Raw genomic sequence first — 21,714 nt, 5'->3', positions numbered from 1 at the left:
AAGTGTCTGAAGGATTCAGCCTTTTGGATCTGCTTGAACCTGTTGCCTAAGTCAGTCCTTCCCAAGCCAGCCTTTAAAAGAGAAAGTAAGATTCCCGAGACAGTTGGAATTTCTTGTTCCTTAAGATGGTAGCTTCATTCACAATTGTAGTAACGTAGGTAATTTGCTTATGGCATCGTCAGTAAATTTTTTTTCAGATTATTATAATTTCGTGTTAGAATGTTATGTTGTTAGTGGCATGAAACTTTCTCACTCTTATTGAATGTCCTTATCAGATTAAATCTTACAGGAGAATTTGCACATTTAAGTTCTGGTCTGATTGTTATTTCCCACCAAGGTTGTGACTCGGGCTCCCTTAGACCACTTTTATCTGTCATGGAAAAGCGCGAGACCTTCGTCCAAGCGGTTTCTAAGGAACTGGTTGAAGAGTTTCTGCAGTTTGTTCAACTTGACGTAAGTTGTGTTTTACTTTTTTTTTTTACTGTCATTTTGACTCTGGGTATAAATAATATTCTAAAACATCACTGACCCCAAGTGATCTACAGTTCTCTCAGTGAGTTCTGGGGGGAGGGGTGAATGTTGATTTTTTTTTTTTTTTTTTAAAGATAAGTAAATTGCTTAGAATTAAGTGGACCTACTTTTGGGCTGAGGTAAAAATAGAAGATAAACAGAAGTTAACCAAAGAGCTTATTGAACTGAAGGCGGGAAGGATTGGAGGAAGCTGGTTGTGTTTTACCTTGAAGAGGGTTGGCAGGACTGTTGCACAGGGGTAGGTGCAAGGGGGAAAAGTCATCGAAGATGGCAAGCTGTGTTATGTTCCTGTTGCTTCGATAAAATGCCATGACCAAAAGCAACAGATAAGAGTGTACATTTGGTGTATGGTTCCAGAGGGATAAGAGTCTTATCATGGGGGGGAGGTGTGCTGGCCAGCAGGAGCAGGAAGCAGAGAGCTCACGCACGTCCTCATCCTAAAACAGTGCCACCAGCTAGGAACCAAATATTCAAATTACCCAAGGGGTGGGGGCACAACATGACACTTCTCATGCAAATGACTGCAGAGACCCTCGTTGCTATTTTAGGAAGGCCAGAGTTTGTCCAGTAGGCAGAGAGTAGCCAGCATGCAGACAGGAGAGGAACCAAAGAGTGGAGGGGGAGCTAGGATGGAAGGCAGTAAGAAGAGGGAAGAAAGTGTTACTTTGCTGCCGGCAGTGCCTGTCTGCCTGCAGGTACAGAGCAGGTTGAGGGACCACACCATGCAGCCCGAGATGGTAGCACTGTTTAACTTTGGCACTAGATTTGCGGTGGAAGTTGGAAGCCCTCAACTGCAGAGGTAGCGGTACAGTTTGGTTGGATATAACGGTGAGCGAATAGCCTAGGTGTGGGGGAAAAGATAGTCCTTTGTCTGTAGAGTGTGTCCAGGGTGGTGGCCAAAAGGTAGATTGACAACCTATCAGAAGGTCAGAGAAGCCTGGTTGCCGTGAGCTACATAGATGGGAGCTTCTGTTCTGGGAGGGTATGGTGGTGGAGGGTGTAGGAACAGCGAGGGACTAGAGTGCGGCCATGCACTTGTGCTGTGATAGCTAGGCCCTTTGTTCCAGGAGCCCCAAGCCAACCTTCCTGACCTGTCTTGATTAAGATAGTGCAGTGAAAAGTCAAAAGGCACAGAGTTAGAGAAGAGCCTAATAATGGATTTATGGCTGGCAACATGGCTGAAACATTTTCTTCATAAGACAAATGATCTTACAAGATGGCATAAACTCACAGGTCATACTGTAGTAGTAATGTTTTAGGAGCAAAATAATAATTTACAATTGTGTAAATGTCTGCCTCCTAGAAGTGTGTCTGGTTTGTGTTGGAAGTGTAATTCATGCATATTTAATGCCCAGAACATGGTTGCAAGACACATGCCACCATTTAACTAAAATTGTAGTGATCTGGACTGATGGTAAAGTAAGTTAATAATATTAAAAGGCAAATGGAGAGCCCAGGAGATGAGTAAGTTTATAAAGTGCTTCCTATGCAAGCATGAGAATCTGACTTTGTATTCTAGCACCTTTGTAAAAGACCAGGTCCCATGTGTCATGCCTATTATCTCGGCATTGGGAGGTGGAGACCAGAGGATCCCTGGAGCTTGATAGGTAGCAGTCTATCCAGTCCATGAGCTCTGGTTCAATAAGAGACCCCGATAGCATCACCTCTGGTCTTTACACAAGTGCACAGATGTGTACACACACACACACACACACACACACACACACACACGCACGCACGCACGCGCGCGGAAAGACAAATGTAATGACTCAGTGGCATGCCAGTGGCCTGTTGAAGGTGCATGTTTCTGAAGTCCCTCCATTCCAGTAGCCTGCTAATGTTGAGTCTCTGTGGTGTTGCTTGGCAGCTAGCAGATATCTTGGTGAAATGTTTATTAGTCTTTTTTAGTTTAGCATTAGTAAACTTGTTTACCCTTAATAACTTAGTGTAACTTGTAAAACAAAAGACTTACATGGTTGTCTTAGGATTGTGCCTTGCTCGGTTTCATCAGATCGAGTGTTACGATATGCCATTTTCTGTAATGTTAGTTTCAGTAGTTCTGTACTTCTTCAGTATTTATTTATTGGTGCTCAGTAGCATGCCCGTGCTGTTAATGAATGACTTGTTAATTTATTAACTTGTCATATAGCCTTGTTTTTGCTAACTTTACTCTGAAGGCTATATAATTGTGAATGTACTTGTACTTGGATTGTTCCAGGACGGCTGCTGGACAGGCCTTTACTGGGTTTTGTACCTAGGTACCATTTTGACAAGGCAGAGAGACTTGGGCAGCCTGCCCAAGTGAGAAGAGAGGCTAGCAAGCTGGAGATGCTCAGGCAGACGGCTGTCCAGGGCAGACGATGTGGATGGTCTGTTGGTGGCACAAAGAGCCGAAGGAAGGAAATCTGAGCTTTTGGTTATTGCTGCTCCTGTTGCCATTTGCCTCTGCCATACTTCTACACTTGACGACAAGCCTGGGGTCCGGTGTGGACATTTAATTGATTTTTGGGGATGTTTAAGTGGGTGAAATTTTAAACTTTAAAGATCAGGTTCTAAGGAAGAAGAGGTGGAGGTGGCGGGGAGATTTGATGCTTTATGTTTGGTAATTCTGTTCTTTTTCCCCGTTAGGAAAGGATTTGAAAACTAACAGAGTGCTTAAACATGTAACTAAGTACTAAAACTTTGCTATTAATACCAGTATGAAAAGAATACAATCCCAGGCGTTGGTGGCACACGCCTTTAATCCCAGCACTCGGGAGGCAGAGGCAGGTGGATCTCTGTGAGTTCGAGACCAGCCTGGTCTACAAGAGCTAGTTCCAGGACAGCCTCCAAAGCCACAGAGAAACTCTGTCTCGAAAAACAAAAACAAACAAACAAACAAAAGAATACAACTAATTTTCTATATTTTTTTTTTTTTTTTTTTTTTACTTTATTTTGCAGAACGATTCTTCGGATCCTTTCAACTTAGGCGAGTTACTAGATGAGTTATCCAGGAAACAGAAAGAAGAGTTGTGGCAAAGGCTGAAGGATTTACTAACGGAGACATTGTTAGAAAGCCCTGTGGATGGGTGGCACACAGTGGAAGGCCAGGGTGAAGATAGGATGGAATCAGAGCCCAGTCCAAAGATGGTATTTATCTGTCAGAAACAAAAGTTCCTCTTTACTGTGTTTAGAAAAGATCGTTTATTTGCACAATTGAACTTTCTTTTTGAAAGAGTCTCATCAGTCCCTGGACAGCCTGGAACTCACATGCATACCCTGCTGGCCTTGACCCCAAAGGTCACCTGCTTCAGCCTTCTCAGGGCTGGGACTAGAGGTGTGTGTGCGTTCTTCATCACGCCTGGCTTAAACAACTGAACTTTTCAGTTAAGATGTGTGATGTGCCACTTCTGTTTGTTGTAATGTCACCTGCTGACCAATCCTGCTAATCGCCGTTTTGCTGGTACTCAGTGTTATGATTCTTTTAGGACATTTGACTTATATTCAGCTTTAATCTGCTTTGTACAACAAGTTAGAGGTGGCTTCATTTTAGAGATTTAGTAGCTATTTGATTTGTTTCTTTAAAGTTGAGCATCAGGCTCCTTATTTTATCTCACTCATGTCTTAATGTTTTATTTACAGAAAAAGAGCATAGAAATAACACACGCAATTACGTCTGTGATTCTTGCTTCCATATCTGTAATAAATGAACATGAGAACTATGGGCCCCTCCTGGAGTGTGCCGTCATACTAAATGGTAAGTGGCATGTTCAGTAATGAGCACTAACACGACACCTTTTTTTTTTTTTTCTTTTAATTCAAGTTAGGGAACAAGCTTGTTTCACATGTAAGTCCCTTCTCCCTCTCCCTCCCCTCCTCCATCCCTTCTCCCCCACCCCATCCACCCCCCACTCCCCAGGCAGGGTAGGGCCCTCAACGGGGGCTCTGCAAAGTCCACCAAATCTTCCTGTGCTGGTCCTGGGCCCTTCCCCATGTGTCCAGGGCCAGAGTACATCCCTTCACATGGGATGGGTTCTCAAAGTCCCTTCTTACACCAGGGAAAAATACTAATCCACTACCAGAGGCTCCCTGGAGTGCAGAGGCCTCTTTATTGACATCCATGTTCAGGGGTCTGGATCAGTCTTGTACTGGCCTTCCAGACAGCATCTGGGGTCGACGTGCTCTCCCTTGTTCAGGCCAAGTGTTCCTGTGGGTTTCTCCAACCGGATACAGACTCCTTCGATCTTCATTCCTCCCTCTCTTCAACTAAATTCCAGATTTCAGCTCAGTGTATATCTGTGGATGTCTGTCTCTACTTCCATCAGCCACTGGATGAGGGCTCTAGGATGGCATAAAGGGTAGTCATCAATCTCATTTTAGGGGAAGGGCTTTTAGGTTATCCTCTCCACCATTGCCTGGATTATCAGATAACACGACACCTTTTAAGAAGAAGTCATGGGCTGCCGAGATGGCTCAGCAGTTAAGAGCCCTGGCTGCTCTTCCAAAGGTCCTGAGTTCAATTCCCAGCATCCATATGGTGGATCACAACCATCTGTAATGAGATCTGGTGCCCTCTTCTGGAATGCAGGCATCATACAGATTGAACTGTATACATAATAAAACAAACAAACAAATAAATAAACCTTTTCTTAAAAAAAGAAGTTACCTGTCTTCACAAGCAGTGTGGCAGCCTGAAACAAAACTTTAAAGGTACGTCTTTGCACTCAAGTTCTCTTCTGTCAGGGCCCCCTGAGGAATTAGCTCGGCTGACAAGGGTTCTGAGTTGCTGACGACTGTTACTTATAGGTTCTGCAGGACAGTGCCTGGGCTCAGGACTAATGATAACAAGTGCTGCTGAAAGGCTGATCTGGCTGCAGATATCTCATTTCGTTCTGTTGCCACAGAGCCCAGGAATCTGTCATTGAATTTTTTTCTTAGAGGATGATCCTGACTGATCTCTGGAGTTATTGTTAATTCTCGTAGCTAGTTTTTGTTAACTTTTAACTGCCTGTAGACTGTGGTGTTAAACACAGTACACTAGTCTGATTTAATGAAAAGCCTGGTTATAAAATGTTTACACATAGTTGTTTTATAAACATAACAGTTTTCTTTTAGGGATTTCAAAGAACTAGCTTTTGAGTACTTGGTTCACTTGGGTATAGTTTCCTGGGACAAATGTTCTCATCACATTCTTAGTCTCAGCATCACTTGGGTAACATTACATTCTTAAGATGCTGCTTTAGTCTGATTTCCTGACGTTAGCATTTTTTTTTCTTTTTAATATTCTATATTTTATTTTATTTTTGTTTCTCCCTCCCCAAGACCGGGATTCTCTATGCAACAACCCTGGCTGTCCGTACTCACTGTATAAACCAGGCTGGGCGCAAACTCACAGAGATCTATCCACCTGCCTCTACCTTCTAAGTGCTGGGATTAAAGGCGCCAGGCGCCGCCACTTCCTGGCTTGTTGTACCTGTTTGTTTATTTATTTATTTATTTAATAACACTTAGAAATCTTTTTTAAAAACTAGGTATTATTGGAATTCCATAAATGATGTGTATTTGATAAATTAAACTAATATTTGTGTAGCAAGGCCCTGGGCCACATCATATAATACTCTGTACTATTGAGTCTGAACCGGTCATAATTTGCTTAATAAGAGGGAAAATACCCTTTGTGCTGTGTTCCAGGTATTTTATATGCACTGCCCGAATCTGAACAAAAGCTCCAGAACTCTATTCAGGATCTGTGTGTCAAATGGTGGGAAAAGGGCCTGCCCGCCAAGGAGGACATGGGGAAGACGGCATTTGTCATGCTGCTGCGGAGAAGTCTGGAGACCAAAACCGTATGTTTGCTTCCATTAGTCAGGAAATACTGAGGGTCAGATTAGCTAGGAGGGTGTGGATCTGCAGCTTCCCATGGTAGGGGCGTTTCTTCTTACAGAGAAGATGTAGAGGTCAGGAAAGGGTGTACAGTCCATCGAGAGATTCAAAGTTGGGCTTTTCCTCCCGTGTTTTCATCTCAAGGTGTGGCTGCCATCCTCTTTGTCACTGCACCTCTGTATCTTGTTCCCAGTTCTGCAATAGTGGAAAGACGGCAGGGGTGCAAGAGTGACCGAGCTGTGCAGTGGATTTTCCTTCGTTACTGGGTGGAGGGTGGGAGGAGAAGGCTGTGGTTCTCTGACCTTGGACATATCTTAGAGCAGGACTGAGCACATAGTCATCAGTGCCCTGGACGAAAGGTAGGCATTACGAGTTAGGATTGTTACGGGAAGTATTTCACATCACCGTGAAGGCCTAGGTGCGGCTGGGCCAGAGAAGAACAGTTTGGAAGTTTATGTCCAGCCTGGGTGCTAGGTGAGGCCCTATGAAAAAAATAAAGTAAAAAGCCCCAAAACTGAAGCCCAGAGTGTTCTGTAGAACTCCACAAAGCATCTGTGAACCTTAAATTTTTTTTTTCAGCTGTCACTAAGTCCTACTTTTTTATGACCCTATAATGTTCATCATTTATGATATAAAATATGTGCTTAGCTTGACATGCAACTTCACTGTTCACAAAACAAAAGCAAGTGCTTCTTGGTTCTCTCCCTCCCATGTCATCCTCAGGGCGCAGATATGTCTCGGTTGTGGCGCATCCACCAGGCCTTGTACTGCTTTGCTTATGACTTGGAGGAAAACAGAGACATTAAAGACATGCTACTCGAGTGCTTCATAAATGTTAATTACATCAAGAAGGAAGAGGTAAGTACTTATTTTTGTTTGTTTGTTTTTTCTTTTTTGGCTTGTAAGTGGGCTATTAATGGATTATCGTCTCAAGTTCCTGTGGCTGCTGTTTGTACCCTGCTGTTTTGTGGAAAGGTCAGCATAGCCATTAAGAGCTGGGCGTTTGTGATACTCCTTTAATCCCAGCACTTGGGAGGCAGAGGCAGGTGGATCTCTGTGAGTTTGAAACCAGCCTGGTCTACAAGAGCTAGTTCCAGGAAGGGCTCCAAGGCCACACAGGGAAACCCTTTCTTGGGGGCGGGGGTTGTACATATATATATATATTATATAGTATTGTGAGTGTGTGTGTCACGGTGAGAAGGTGGTTACTCCTTGGAGACTGACATGGAGCCAGACTTTATATACAAACAAATTACGCATATATAAGTATGAGAAAACGTATCCTTATGGCTGAGATCTGCTCCCTTTTGTATTTCCACTGGTGGTGTGTTTTTTTTTTTTGTTTTTTTTGTTTTTGTATGGGGGAGGTGTCTTAGGGTTTCTATGGCTCTGATAAAATACCATGTGCAAAAGCAACTTGAGGAGAAAAGGGTTTATTTCATCTTAAAACTCTCCAGCCACACTCCATCACTGGGGCAGAAACTCAAAGCAGGAATTAGAGGCAGGACCTAAAGCAGAGACCAGGACAGAGTGCTGTATACTGGATTGCTTCCCATGGTTGTTTGTTGTTTTGGTTTTTATATTTTTGAAACAGGGTTTCTAAATACTATGTAGCTCTGGCTGTCCAGGCCTTAAGTGTATGGTTATTGTTATTTTAATATTGTTGCTTGAAAAGTCAGTCTTCTTTCCTTTTTAAGAGACAGGATCTCACTATGTGGCCCTAGCTAGCCTGGGACCCTCTATGTAGACCAAGTTGTCCTCAAATTCACAGAGATCAATCCTCCTGCCTCTGCCTCCTAAGTGTGGGGATTAACTTTTTTGTTTTGAGACAGGGTTTCTCTGAGAGCCCTGGCTGTCCTGGCACTCACTTTGTAGACCAGGCTGACTTCAAACTCAGAGATTCCACCTTCCTCTGGCCCCTCAGCCTGGCTTCTTAAACCATCCAGGACCACATGCTATGAGTAGCGCCACCCACAATGGCCCGGTCCCACCCACACCATTGATTAATCAAGAAAATGCCCCACTGGACTTCTTAATTGAGGTTCCCTGCTCTCAGATGACTCTAGCGTGCATCAGGTTGACCAAACAGTACCCAATGTGAAGGTGAGGAGGGTGTGGTATGTGTATACCATGAATTAAACCCAGAGCCTCATGCATGCTAGGTAAGTGCTCTATTACCAAGCCTCTTCCAGACCACATGATCATGTTCATTTAGCATATACACAAAAATTGCCATCACACAGTCGACTCCATTTCTTTTTCCACCATTCAGGAAATCTAATGAGAGGTTTCTGACCCCTCATGGTCAATCCCATGAGTGAACTGAGCAAGTTCAATTCACATGGCCAATTCCAGTTGAGATGGCCTTACATGTAAATTGACACAGACTAGAGAACTTAGCATGAAAAAAATTAAAAAAAGAATGTGTAATGTCTTTTTTTTTTTAAGATTTTATTTATTATGTATACAACATTCTGCTTCCATGTATATCCGCACACCAGAAGAGGGCACCAGATCTCATAACGGATGGTTGTGAGCCACCATGTGGTTGCTGGGAATTGAACTCAGGACCTCTGGAAGAGCAGCCAGCGCTTTTAACCTGAGACATCTCTCCAGCCCCTGTGTAATGTCTTAACAATTTTTTTGTAATTATTATGTACTTATTGTAAATGAGATTTTGTAAGAATTCTTATGTATGAAATATTTTTAGAACTGGGGCTATAGCTGAGTGATACAGATCTTGCCTGGCATACACAAAGCCTAGATTCAATTCCCAGTCCTACCCAGTTTTGTGTTTTTTTTTTTTTTTTGTTCAAACTCATGGTTTCTCTGACTTTGGAGGCTGTCCTGGAACTAGCACTAGTAGACCAGGCTTGTCTCGAACTCACAGAAATCCGCCTGCCTCCACCTCCTGAATGCTGGGACTAAAGGTGTGCGCTGCCACTGCCTAGCCTGCTCAGGTTCTTTAAATACTACAAATAAACATAATCTTTTTTTTTCTTTTTTTATTTGAATCAGAAACAAGATTGTTTTACATGACAATCCCAGTTCTCTTCTCCCTCCCTTCCTCCTCTACCACCCCCCAACTGAAACCCTACCACATATCCTTTTTTCTATTCTTCACCTTTCTGCTCCCTCATGACCTCTGCATCCTTCCTCTTCTTCCCTTCTCATTCTGGTAGCTTCCTCAAACATAATCTTATGTTAACATGGTTTCTGGAGAATAGTTCTGCTACGTGACGTCACTATGTAGTGGTTATTGAGTGTGGACTGTGTGCCCTTGCTGGGGTGCAAGATGAGACCTTAATACAGTGTGTTTGGGTTGCATTTGTCCTGAAGGGCCAGTCCCTGCAGCCATTTCTCCTGAAGCAGCAGAGAAAGCTTCCAAAGAACATTCCTCAGGCTCTTCAGCCCTGAGAGCAAAGTCCAGTCCCATGCCTGTAGGGCATATGTGATTAGCACCAATTTCTTTGGCTCCACCAGAAAAGTCTTCTCCATCCCCTGACTGAGAAGGGCCGGCACTCTGAAACCTTTGTGTTTCTTCCATGCCCAGAACAGCAGGTGTTCTTTCAGACCTGTGTGGGGAGAACAAGGTGTGACTTAAGGGATGTGTGTGCATTGGCCAAGTCCCTTGGGTTGTTGTTATGGCAACATCATTACTGGGGAGGTGAGGGGCGGGGTTGGCACCTGCACCTCCATCTCCAGGATCGTTATGAAGTTGGTGAGAACAAAGAAGTTTAGGATAGGGTCAAAGATTTCAGGCACTCTTTGGTTTTGCATTATCCACTACCCACAATAGGCAGACTGAAAGGTTTACAGACTCCTGTGAAGGTCTTGTGGCCCTGTCTCTGAGCTCCTTGAAGACAGATAGATGCCCATTGCGGCTCTGTTCTACCCCAGGGAGGAACTTCTGTGGCCCCATGGGTCTCTGTTGTTAGGAGTGCCACCTGTAGGACTTCCCAGTTCTGCTACTGGGCAAACATGCCAAGTGACAATGACATGGGCTTCTTTTTTATGAATGACTGACTTTGGATGTACTTAAATATTTGTTATTAGAAGAGTTTCATTTAGTTGCAACTTTGCTTGTTACTGGAGGTGACGTACGTGTGTGTGTGTGTGTGTGTGTGTGTGTGTGTGTGTGTGTGTGTGTTGCCAGGCTGACCTTGATTTTGTTGCTTTCTGTCTCAGCCTCCCACGTAGCTGGGATTATATGCATGTACTACCATGCCCACCTTATGCTCTGTTTCATTTACAGGGAAGAAGATTTCTTAGTTTTCTCTTCAGTTGGAATGTAGACTTTATTAAAATGATCCATGAGACCATTAAAAATCAGTTGTCTGGATTGCAGAAGTAAGTACTACAGGCTTTGCTCTGATTTTGAAAGGTGTGTGAGCGTGCGCGCCCTGTGATGCGGTCTTGCTGTGTAGCCCAGCCTGGCCTCTCACTACACAACATTCTGACTGCTCAGCTTCCCAGTTGCAGCTGTGCACCACCACTCTGTTTATATTAACATTAGAAGCTTAGAAGTTACATCTTAAGATATACTACTGTATCATTAGGTGGCCGTTTTCCTCTAATCCTCGTCATTTTTCCAGTAGTGATGTTGAGATTGAGACTTTAATTTGTAGTTTCTTAGTTCTCCTTAGTTCCTTAGTTCTTCCCTGGAGTTGGTGTGTTTGCTGAAGATCAGGTTGACTGATCTTCAGTTCCTGGGTTCCCTCAGTCTCCAGTCTCTGGGGAAGCTGGGACAGAAAGCATTGGTGCCTCTCTTGACAGTTACGGCTCTGTCTCATTCACAAGGAAGTGCATGTTAGGAATTCAGTGCAACATCTAATTGAGCGTGGGCTGAAGTGTGTGGCTGCTGTGAGGAGCCCTGTGGTTTGAGTAGGGAAAGCCAGAGCTATGAGGTTAGTACTTGCTGTGCCAGCAGTCAGAGCTGCTAAGCAACTGTGTGCATTTGCTGAGTGCTCATTTCCTGCACCTGAGGTAAGCTGCAGTTTCTAAACTACTTAGTGTCAGGCAGCTGTATGAGCACTGAGTTGGGATTGACGATAGTCGGAGTGGAAAACTCTTGCTGTGTTCTGGATTGCTTTCTTGTGTCTCCTTGTTTGTAAAATATCTACACCGAACTAACTTCTAAACTTAGATGGTTCTAAAGTTGAATCCTATTGTAAAGAGTTGGTGTTTTTAATGAATTGTTAGTTTATTTATTTGGATGTGGGTGTGCCATAGCACACACATGGAGGTGAGAGTAACTTCTCTCTTCACACCAGTTGGCATTTAGGCATTGGCAGGTCATTGAACCTGGAAGCAAATGCCTTTACCAGCTGAGCTCTCTCCCCAGTCCATATTTGAAGTCTCTGACTTCAGAATTTAATTCTGGGCCTGGGCTGTCACTGCATCCCAGGGAGTGGGAGCATTGTTACTGAGGCCTTGACTGAGGAGTCCATTCCAGCCTCTTTTCCCCAGTCCTGTCCTCTCCCTCTTTCCATCACAGGTAGCTGATACTGCAGACAGTTTGCTGAACCAGATCCTATATCAGTTTCCTCTTCCTAAGGCCAGGAGAGTGACTCAAGTGTGGTACCTGGTAAAGGTGTAAAGATTTAAACATGTAATAACATCTTTTTTTTTTTTTTTTTTTTTTAAATAGGTCTTTGATGGTTCACATTGCAGAAATTTATTTCAGAGCTTGGAAGAAGGCTTCAGGGAAAACATTAGAGGTATTTTCATTTTATTTAGTATCTGCTGTAGTCTAGTTACTTAAATATGCAAGGGTGGGCTATCTAAAACTTGTGCCTGGTCTACCTGAAAATGAGGCTGATTAGTGATGCTGATATAATGTGGCAGGCTGACTCTCCTTGTGGCCCACATGTTGAGGCATAGCCCCAGCTTTCCCCTTACTGGGATGTGCACTTTCAGTGAAGTCCAAGGGCTGTGTTCCTTATTCTGTTATCTCTGGGTCTAGACTGTCCAGGTACCTCTGGTTATTGGGCTGTTGGGGTGTTGCTAGTGAAAGGGTATTGCAAGTTGGATATACTGGGCTAAACAAAATGTAATATTAAAATAATTAAATGTAATATTAAAATAATTTGACCAGCTTCTTTTTTCTGTGTTTATTCTGGCTACTTTTATGTGCAAAGCTGCGCCTGTGTCTGGATCTGTTTCCATGGAGGGTGCTGTTCAGTTATGTTAAGAAGTTCATGACATTCACTTTGATTATACTTAGCCCATCCAACCGTACTGTATGTTAGGGTGGTCCAGCTTTTGTCATTCTCAATCCCGTCAACTGTCTGTCACCTCGTCTGTTTGCTCATTCTGTATTCTCAAAGACTAAAATTTAACTCTTAATCCAGAAGTGTTCTTGGTATGCTAGCGTCTTTCCTGACCCTTCTCTTGGAGAGAAGGCATTGACTGGTGGAGGCGGCAAGGCTTCTACAGGGCAAGTGGAGTGCAGTTACGGATGATGGTTTGGTTTCTGTCCACACTGCCTTTCTGCCTACTTAACATTTGGTCTTTAGGGCTAGTATTTGCCATTTTCTTCTACATCTAGGAATCCAAAGTTACTGTGTTCCCCTGGGGATGTTTTATAAACTAGTTTAAAAGTGTGTAGTCTTTCGGCAGAAAGACAGAACCAGGGTATTATTTGGCATTATTTTAGTTTGCTTATTTTGAAAAAAAAAAAAAAAACAAAGGCTTTTTTTTTTTTTTTTGTAATTTATTTTGTTATTTAAGCTATGTATCTCTGTGAGGGTCTGCATGGGTTTATGCACACTGAGTTTCAGGCCCGTGGCGGCCAGAAGCATTGAATCCCCTAGAGGTAGGGTTACAGGAAGTTATGAGCCACCTGACATGTGTGCTGAGAATGGAACTAGAGTCTTCTGGTAAAGCAGTTCTTACTCTTAGCTACTGAGCCATTGCTCCAGTTCCCCCACCTCTCTATTGTCTTCATTATCTTCATGCCTCAGCCTTCTTTTTTTTTTTTAATCTTTTTTTAAAATTTTATTTATTATGTATACAACATTCTGCTTCCATGTACATCTGCACACCAGAAGAGGGCACCAGATCTCATAACAGATGGTTGTGAGCCACCATGTGGTTTCTGGGAATTGAACTCAGGACCTCTGGAAGAGCTCTTAACCTCTAAGCCATCTCTCCAGCCCAAGCCCCAGCCTTCTAAATGCTAGAATTAACAATTTTGTTTCATCATTTTAATTCAGATAGATAGATAGATGTGTGTGTGTATCTATATTCCTTTTTTTTCCCCCAAGACAGGGTTTCTCTGGGTAGCCCTGGCTGTCTTGGAGTGGGCTCTGTAGACCAGACTGACCGTGAACTCACAGAGATCTGCTTGCCTCTGACACTTGTGCCGGGATTAAAGGCGTGTGCCACCACCACCAGCTATTTGTATTTTTAATTTTTCTTGTTTGTGTCATTTTTAACATTATTTATGTATGTGCATGAGTGTGGGCATGTTTGCTGTGGCATACGTGGAGGTCAGGGGCCAGCTTTCAGGAGTCCATTCTGTTCTGCTGCCACGTGGATCTTAGGTGTTAATCCTAGGTTGTCTGGCTTGGCAGCAAGTTGCCTTTTATTAGGATATGAAAAGTTGCCCTCAGGGCTTTGTGTGTTGCTCTCCTCTTTAAGTCTGTGCCACCCGTAGAAGAGAGTGCCGTATTCTGCCTGTCCCAGTTTGTCTTTATGGCTCATGTAACTTCATGTAACGTCTAGGGCACGTGGGATGAGCTCCCATCTCATCATTTGTCAGGTAGCATGTTTCCCACATTCAGAGATTTGTCCCTGACTTCACGAAGGTAAAATTTCAAGGTGATACTGATAAGCAATACTTATGACCTTCCCTGGAGCCACAGAGTCCCAGAGCCTGAAGTATGGGGTAACACGTAGTTTGGTGGGCCTGGCTTTCATTCTGTCTCAGTCTGGAGCTGATGTAGCTCCACTGGAGAGACTCTTGCAACAGGTTGGAGCTTGTGATGTTCATCCAGGTCAATGTGGCTGTCCTGAGGTCCCTCCTGTCTGTCCTGGGTACACTCCTTTTTCCCAGTGTCTGTACTTCTGTCTGTTGTGAGCAGCTGGCTTCTGATGGTTGTGGGTAGCTTACTTTGCTACTTCGCTCAGGTTCACTGTTCCACCAGATAAAATAGAAGCAACTAAGTATGCTTTTTATATGTGGAAACACAAGGAACAGTGAGAGGCGTGGACACATGGTCCCAGCTCTGACCGAACATCCCCGGCTCTGCCTCCTGACTGGGAGGCTCCCGTTCTTGCCTGCCTGTGCACACTGCCCATGGGATATCTGCTCATCATTGCTCTTACTATTTCAGGCCATCGAATATGCCTGCATCCAGGACTTAATGTTCCATGGCATCCACCTTCCAAGGAGGTCTCCCGTGCACTCCAAAGTACGAGAGGTGAGTGACGTACCCCCAGTCTGCTAACTATGAGCTAATGGTTGCTGAGATCTGGTTCCATCAGCTCCAGACTGAGCCTTTCTGTTTGTCTTGGCTAAATAAAATAATTTGTAATTTTATCCTACCAGTCAAAGGAATTTCCCAGTGTTCTGATACTTGGTATCCTGGCAGTTTGTTTCTGCCACCAGCTCCATGACGAGGAAAGAAAGGGCACCACTGTCATTAAGCCAGCTGGGATGGCGTCCTTTAAGAGTGACTCTGTGGCAAGTGGATTGTGTCTCTCTTAAGTTGCTTAAAGTCTTTCTGTGAAGTGAGAGCATCATCACTACCAAAACATGGTAATATTGTACTCAACAAGAAAACCCTACTGGCAATGAAAGTCATAAAATCTATTGAGTGTGGTGGTGTCTGTCTGTAATTCCATTGATCTGGAGGCTGAACTGGGCGGTCGTGAGCTGGAAGCTGGCCTGAGGTGTGTAGTATGAGACATTCTAAAACATTTACAAAGATAATGAAACCCTCCGGTAGGAAACCAGACTCATGCTGTAATCCATTGAGGGTTTTGACTAATAAATTTTCTGGAGGAGTGGATTCCAGTAACAAAGCAGAATTGATTGTTGCTGAGTTCAAGGGTCTGTACAGAATTGTGGGTCAGTTCTGGCTATCAGAGAAAAAGATGGTCTGTTTCTAATTAATCATAAGCTTTGGGAGGAATCAAGTATCTCAGTTGAGCTTGTGCTAAAAAGAGAATTTCGTAGAAGCTTGTTATGCAGACTTAAGTTAACTGGTGCCTATCCCTGCTGGGCAGCAGATACAATTGTGGGTTCATGAGCATTTGAGTCAAGAAGAGTCAGGCAAAGTCCTGTTCATGCTCCCCTCTTCCATTTTACCCTTAAAACCAGAGCTCTATGGAGGTCATGTGGACGTTGATAGGCTAGTAAAAATGTAGTTTTTAACCGGGTGGTAATGGTGGCTGCACACGCCTTTAATCCCAGCACTGGGGAGGCACTGAGCACTGAGTTGGAGGTCAGCCTGGTTTACAAAGTGAGTTCCAGGATGGCCAAGGCTACATACAAAATCCTGTTTCGAAAAACAAAAAACACAACAACAACAACAAAAAAAGGAATTTAAGTTTTATATTTCTTGGCTTTTGAGGTAGGGTCTTGCTGAGTTGTCCTGGATGGCCTTGATCTCTTGGGCTCGGGTTTCTTCTGCATCAGCCTCTCAATTAGTGAGACTGCTACCATGTGTTACTGGGTGGTAGAACCTAGACAGTTTTAGAATTCAGGGCCATTGATCGTTACTTTGACCATGAATTCTTCCTTATGATTTGTCTTGTGTCTGTTGTAGGTCTTGCCAGAAAATGGCAAGGGTCACAATGGCGGGGTGGGGCAGAATAACCTTTCTTCCTGTTTCTGGGGCTTTTCTGGAGCTTTTCTGTTTGGAGATAGACTCTTGTAGCCTAGGCTGGCTTCAGGGTTACCATCCTTCTCCCTCATCCTCCTGAGGGGGTACGCCTCTACATCTGACCCCCAATGTACACCACTATACCATCTGCCTCCCTAGGGGTCTGCTCGCTATATATACCATCTGCCTCCCTAGGGGTCTGCCCGCTATATACACCATCTGCCTCCCAAGGGGTCTGCCCGCTATATATACCATCTGCCTCCCTAGGGGTCTGCCTGCTATATATACCATCTGCCTCCCTAGGGGTCTGCCCGCTATATACACCATCTGCCTCCCTAGGGGTCTGCCCGCTATATACACCATCTGCCTCCCTAGGGGTCTGCCCGCTATATATACCATCTGCCTCCCAAGGGGTGCGCTACCACGTTTGACTCAGGCGCTTTACAGTAACTCCGAAACTTTTTTTTTTTTTTTTAAAGATTTTATTTATTTATTATGTATACAACATTCTGCTTCCATGTACATCTGCACACCAGCAGAGGACACCAGATCTCATAATGGATGGTTGTGAGCCACCATGTGGTTGCTGGGAATTGAACTCGGGACCTCTGGAAGAGCAGTTGGTGCTCTTAACCTCTGAGCCATCTCTCCAGCCCAACTCCGTAACCTTTGTTCCTTTCTCTGTCTCTGGCCTTTAGGTGCTGAGTTACTTTCACGGACAGAAAGTCCGTCAGGGAGTGGAAGAGATGCTGTATAGGTTGTACAAGCCCATTCTGTGGAGAGGACTGAAGGTAATGAGCATCTAGTGTTTCGAGTGCTTTGAGTTGAGCCTGTGTGATTGAGAACCCTACTGAGGCAGTGAAAATAAGACTGGAGACAGCGCCTTACGGCTTTATTTCTCATGGTTTTGCACTGTGTTACCCATCCCCCGCACCTGGGCTCACGTGTCCTCCTGCTCAGCCTCTCATAAGTGTATCACCATTCCTGGCTCTCAGTTTTCAACCCTTATGAAGAACATGTCTCCACCCACTTAACTACAAAGGTGGATCAGTTCAGGACAGAGTAAGCAGCTGTGTGAAAATCATTCCAGAGGGTGACGGGGGTGTGCACAAACACCAGTGAGGCTGGGTAGAGTAACTGCTGTGCCGCCTGCCTTTCCTGACACCCTCATGGGCAGAAGGCAAGCACACTCACAGAGTGTTTTGAAGAACACCCTGTTCTACACAGAAGTCTGGCGTGACTAGAAGGTGGTAAATAACAATGTCAACAACACAAGTACTCTTTTTTTTTTAAAAATTTATTTATTATGTAGTGTTCTGCCTGCATGTATCTCTGCAGGCCAGAAGAGGGCAGAAGACCACATTACAGATGGTTGTGAGCCACCATGTGGTTGCTGGGAATTGAACTCAGGATCTCTGGAAGTTCTCTTAACCCCTGAGCCATCTCTCCAGCTCTTTTTTTTTTTTTTCAATAGGCTGGTAATTGCGAAGTTAGTCAAATGCAGCTTTGAAGTGGGGGAAGCTGATCTTTGTTGTCTGTCTGTTGACATTGAATTGAGAGTTTGGCTTAATTTAAGGGTGACTCTACACAGTTTGGCTGACACTCACTTTGGCGATGCCAAGAGTGGAGGCCAGGGCACACATAGTAAGTGTGTGCTTTGCCATTAAGCTACAACTACAGCCTAGTTTTGCCGATTTAAAGGTTAAAATTATCTTTTTGTTGTTGTTGTTACAATTTATTTATTTATAGGTGGTAGGGAGTATGTGTGGAGGCCAGAGTACAACCTGTTGGAGTCAGTTCTCTCTACTATGTGTTCCTGGAATTGAACTTAGGTTGCCAAGTTCAGGGTCACATGCCCTTGCCCTCTGAGCCATCTTGCCAGCCCCCCAGAAACAATCTTTAATTTGGAAATGAATCTGTACTAAAACCATGGAAGTATTACTTTGGGAGCATTGGGCTCTCTGGACTTGAAAAAGGACTGTATTTTCATAGGCCAGAAACTCTGAAGTTCGATCCAACGCTGCATTGTTGTTTGTTGAAGCATTCCCTGTTAGAGACCCAAACTTCATTGCCACTGAGATGGACAGTGAAATCCAGAAGCAGTTTGAAGAACTATACGTACGTATTGCTGTAGAATGCATTCCATGCTTGCTAACCCGTATGGTTTGTAGCTGGCTGCAGGGTCATTGCTTGCCAGCAGGGCCCTCCCACAGAGGAGTACCCGTTTTTTCCCATGTCCCCTGAAGCCCAGACCCACAATATCCCTTCCTCCCCCTTTGCTCACTCTTGAGACACCCCATTATGTGTCCTTATGTGGTTTTTGTGTTAATGGGGATGCATGCCTTGTCCCCAGTAGTGAAGTGTTGTCACTTTGACTTCTCTTCAGATTGACTCCACCACTCCCATGTGATAGCTTTGTGACTTTGGGCAGGTCATTGCCCTGCTCAGTGTCTTCGTCTGTGAGGCCCTCTGGGGCATGTGCAATTTCATTTCATGCCTTTAGTCTGCAAACAGTATAAGTACAACAGCTACTCATCTAAGTAACCCTTATATGGGAAGCATGGGTTGATGCTGTGTGGCTTTATATGAAGGACTGAACTGCTGCAGATTTGGCATCCTGGAACTAGTGCCCAGAGGGTTCCTAGGGACGTGGACTGAATGGCCAGTATTTCTGCAGCCATACATGTCTTAGATTTTAAATTCCCAGAGTGCCAATATGTAACACAAACGATAATTTAAGACTTGTAACCCTTTTCCCTCTCCTACTCTAGAGCCTTTTAGAAGACCCTTACCCGAGGGTCCGTTCCACAGGCGTCCTTGGCGTCTGTAAAATAACGTGTAAATACTGGGAAATGATGCCCCCTACCATTATCGTCGATCTCCTGAAGAAAGTCACTGGGGAGCTGGCGTTTGATATCAGCTCCGCTGATGTTCGCTGTTCTGTTTTTAAGGTAGGGTTTTAGATGTATAAAGGTAATGTTTGATCGTACAATAGTTTTGTAGAACTACAGGGATTTTTAGGCACTAGAGAGAAAGGGAAAATGTTAAAAAATCACATGTTGTCCTACTCAGTAGGGAAAATGTTATTGATACTGGGGTTGTACTTGTATTTCTTTTCTCTCTTCCTTTTTTTTTCCCTCTTTGTTTTTTCAAGACAGGGTTTCTCTGTGTAGCCCTAGTTGTCCTGGAGCTCACAGAGATCCATCTGCCTCTGCCTCCCAAGTGCTGGGGTTTAAAGGCGAGCGCCGCCACCACCACCTGGCTGTGGTTGTATTTTTAGACCAAAACGTTAAAGAAATTTTTTTTTGTATAATTTTGTTTATTTTTAAAATGAAAAAAAATTTATGTGTGTGGGTGTTTTGGCTATATGCTGTGTATGTACCTGGTGCCCACTGATACCAGAGGAGAGTGTTGGATTGCATGGAACTAGAGTTATGGATGGTTGTGAGCCTTCATGTAGGTGCTGGGAATGGAACTTTGGGTCCTCTGCTAGAGTAGCTTGAGGCATCAGATCTCCTGGAGCTTGTCTTTTTTTTTTTTCTCAAAATTTAACTTTTATTGATTCTCTGTGGATTTCACATCATGCATCCTGATCCCACTCATCTCCCTGTCCCTTCCTATCCAACCTCTACCTTTGTAAACCCTCCCATCCCCCCACCCCAGGATAAAAGAAGATAAAGAGAAAAGAAAAGTCTCACTGTGGAAGCTGTAGTGTGACACAGTGAATCAGTCACACAGTCCTTTAGTCCATACATTGCTACGTGCGAGTGTTGAATGAGTTGTTGATGTAGTTTGAGGTCTCTGGCTTCTTTCTACATCATTAATACCTGACCCTCATTGGGGCTCCTCTTGGATATCCTGTTGTTGTCCTGTGTCATGGAGATCCTGTAATATTGGGTCTATAGGACCAACCCCTTCCCATGCCCCAACAGATGGGGTGGATGATGGGATGGGCCAACTCAGAGCTCTGGTTCTGGGTTTGGCTGGTTGCTGGGTTGCTCATCCTGCCAGCTCTCCTTGATCCTCAAAACCATGGTGAACTCTCCAGTACTGCCCCAGCTAGCTCACCTATGTAGGAAGCGGCAAGACACATGGCTGGTTCTCCTGTTCTCATGTCAGCTTGCCCACACCTACACCACCAGGGGACAGCTCTACTGTGTTGCCTAGTCAAGGTATAGGGGCCACTATACCTAGTGCTGCAGCTGGTGAGAGGCAGGGCTAACTCTCTTGCTCTAGTGACCTCAGGGATGGCTTTCCCACCTACCACAGGCTTCAAGGGGAATGGGGGTGTGTGCTTTTCTCCCTTGCCCACCCCGGCATATGGTAGATGAGGGGTGGGACTCAGTCTCTTACACTCACCTTCTCAGGGGTCAGCTCACCCACACCCTGGAGCTGGTCTTAAAGGTGGTTGTGAGCCATCCACCATGGGTGCTGGAAACTGAACTTAAGTCCTTTGCCAATTGCAAGTATATGATTTTAATTGCTGAGCCATCTTTTCAGTCTCCAAATTAAGCTTTTAAAAATCCAAATTTAAAGTATTTTCTAGCCAGATGTGTAGCCAAGACCTAGAGTACCAGAAATACTCAGGAGGATGAAGCAGGAGAATTCTGAGTTTGGAGTCTGCCTGAGTTGGGTGGACACCCTGTTTCAAAGAAGAGAAGTGCTTTCTGTATAAAACGTCTACTTTCCAAAGTACCAGTCACTAGCACTGTAGAAGTCCTCAGTTGTGCCTCTGTGGAATATCATGCTGAGCCATCCTACCAGCCCCAAAGCATGCCTTTGAGGGGAACTTGCTTGAAGGTGGTGTTTTCTGGCAGGAATAGACTCAGCCTCACCTTAGATGCTTCCTGTCTAAACATTTTATTGTTGCATTCTGATTTTGAGATGCTTTTCTCTCTCTTTCTGTAGTGTTTGCCAATTATTCTGGATAACAAACTGAGCCACCCATTGTTAGAACAGCTTTTGCCACCACTCAGGTATAGTCTCCACGATAATTCAGAGAAAGTGAGGGTGGCTTTTGTGGAGTTGTTGCTGAAAATCAAAGCTGTGAGAGCTGCAAAGGTAAGCAGGACATTCTTCGAGAAGAGTGAAATACACAAAGCACATTTGTGATTCCCCCAACAGAAAGACTAATCTTAGTTCTGAGAACCTTCTCAGTCAGCTTGACAACCAGTGTATTTGCTCGGTTGTCATAAGACTCTGTTTTGTGTTTCTCATGGAAAGAAGGTTCTAGAAATACCAATGCATGCTTCATTTTGAAAGACACTCACATAAGCAATCCCTTTACATATTTTCTAAACATTATCTCTCGTGTGGTGGGACATGTGTGTTCAGAGGAGAACTTGTGGGATCTCTCTTCCTTCCACCATGTGGGTCCCAGGGATTGGACTCAGGTTGTCAGGCTTGGTGACAAGGCACTTCTGTCTGCTGACCCATCTTGCAACTTCCCCCATACCTGTTTTATTACGTGTTAAAAGTATGGAAATGT

General features: G+C 44.3%; 1 protein-coding gene across 9 annotated transcripts in view; it reads left to right on the top strand.

The window, feature by feature from the left end:
* Positions 1–21,714, top strand: part of Ncapg2 (non-SMC condensin II complex subunit G2) — a 62,836-nt gene that overhangs the window by 1,186 nt on the left and 39,936 nt on the right. For 4 of the 9 annotated variants that reach the window (XR_004770083.1, XM_035445137.1, XM_035445136.1 and 1 more), the window contains 13 exons: positions 338–453; positions 3,472–3,660; positions 4,153–4,267; positions 5,170–5,220; positions 6,202–6,356; positions 7,117–7,251; positions 10,649–10,743; positions 12,044–12,113; positions 14,733–14,819; positions 16,925–17,017; positions 18,219–18,344; positions 18,998–19,177; positions 21,135–21,287. Coding sequence is in view for 8 of the 9 variants with exons in the window: in XM_035445137.1 (XP_035301028.1) it covers positions 376–453; positions 3,472–3,660; positions 4,153–4,267; positions 5,170–5,220; positions 6,202–6,356; positions 7,117–7,251; positions 10,649–10,743; positions 12,044–12,113; positions 14,733–14,819; positions 16,925–17,017; positions 18,219–18,344; positions 18,998–19,177; positions 21,135–21,287 (1,527 nt within the window). In the remaining variant the exon portion in view is untranslated. Of the gene's footprint in view, positions 1–337; positions 454–2,789; positions 3,016–3,471; positions 3,661–3,725; positions 3,848–4,152; positions 4,268–5,169; positions 5,221–6,201; positions 6,357–7,116; positions 7,252–10,648; positions 10,744–12,043; positions 12,114–14,732; positions 14,820–16,924; positions 17,018–18,218; positions 18,345–18,997; positions 19,178–21,134; positions 21,288–21,714 lie in introns of those variants that run through there. The other 5 variants (XM_035445140.1, XM_035445138.1, XM_027417036.2 and 2 more) reach the window with 5 other exon arrangements.

Source organism: Cricetulus griseus, chromosome 5 (genome assembly GCF_003668045.3).
Source record: "Cricetulus griseus strain 17A/GY chromosome 5, alternate assembly CriGri-PICRH-1.0, whole genome shotgun sequence".
Lineage (NCBI taxonomy): Eukaryota > Metazoa > Chordata > Mammalia > Rodentia > Cricetidae > Cricetulus > Cricetulus griseus.
This window is presented reverse-complemented; position numbering and strand designations above follow the sequence as displayed.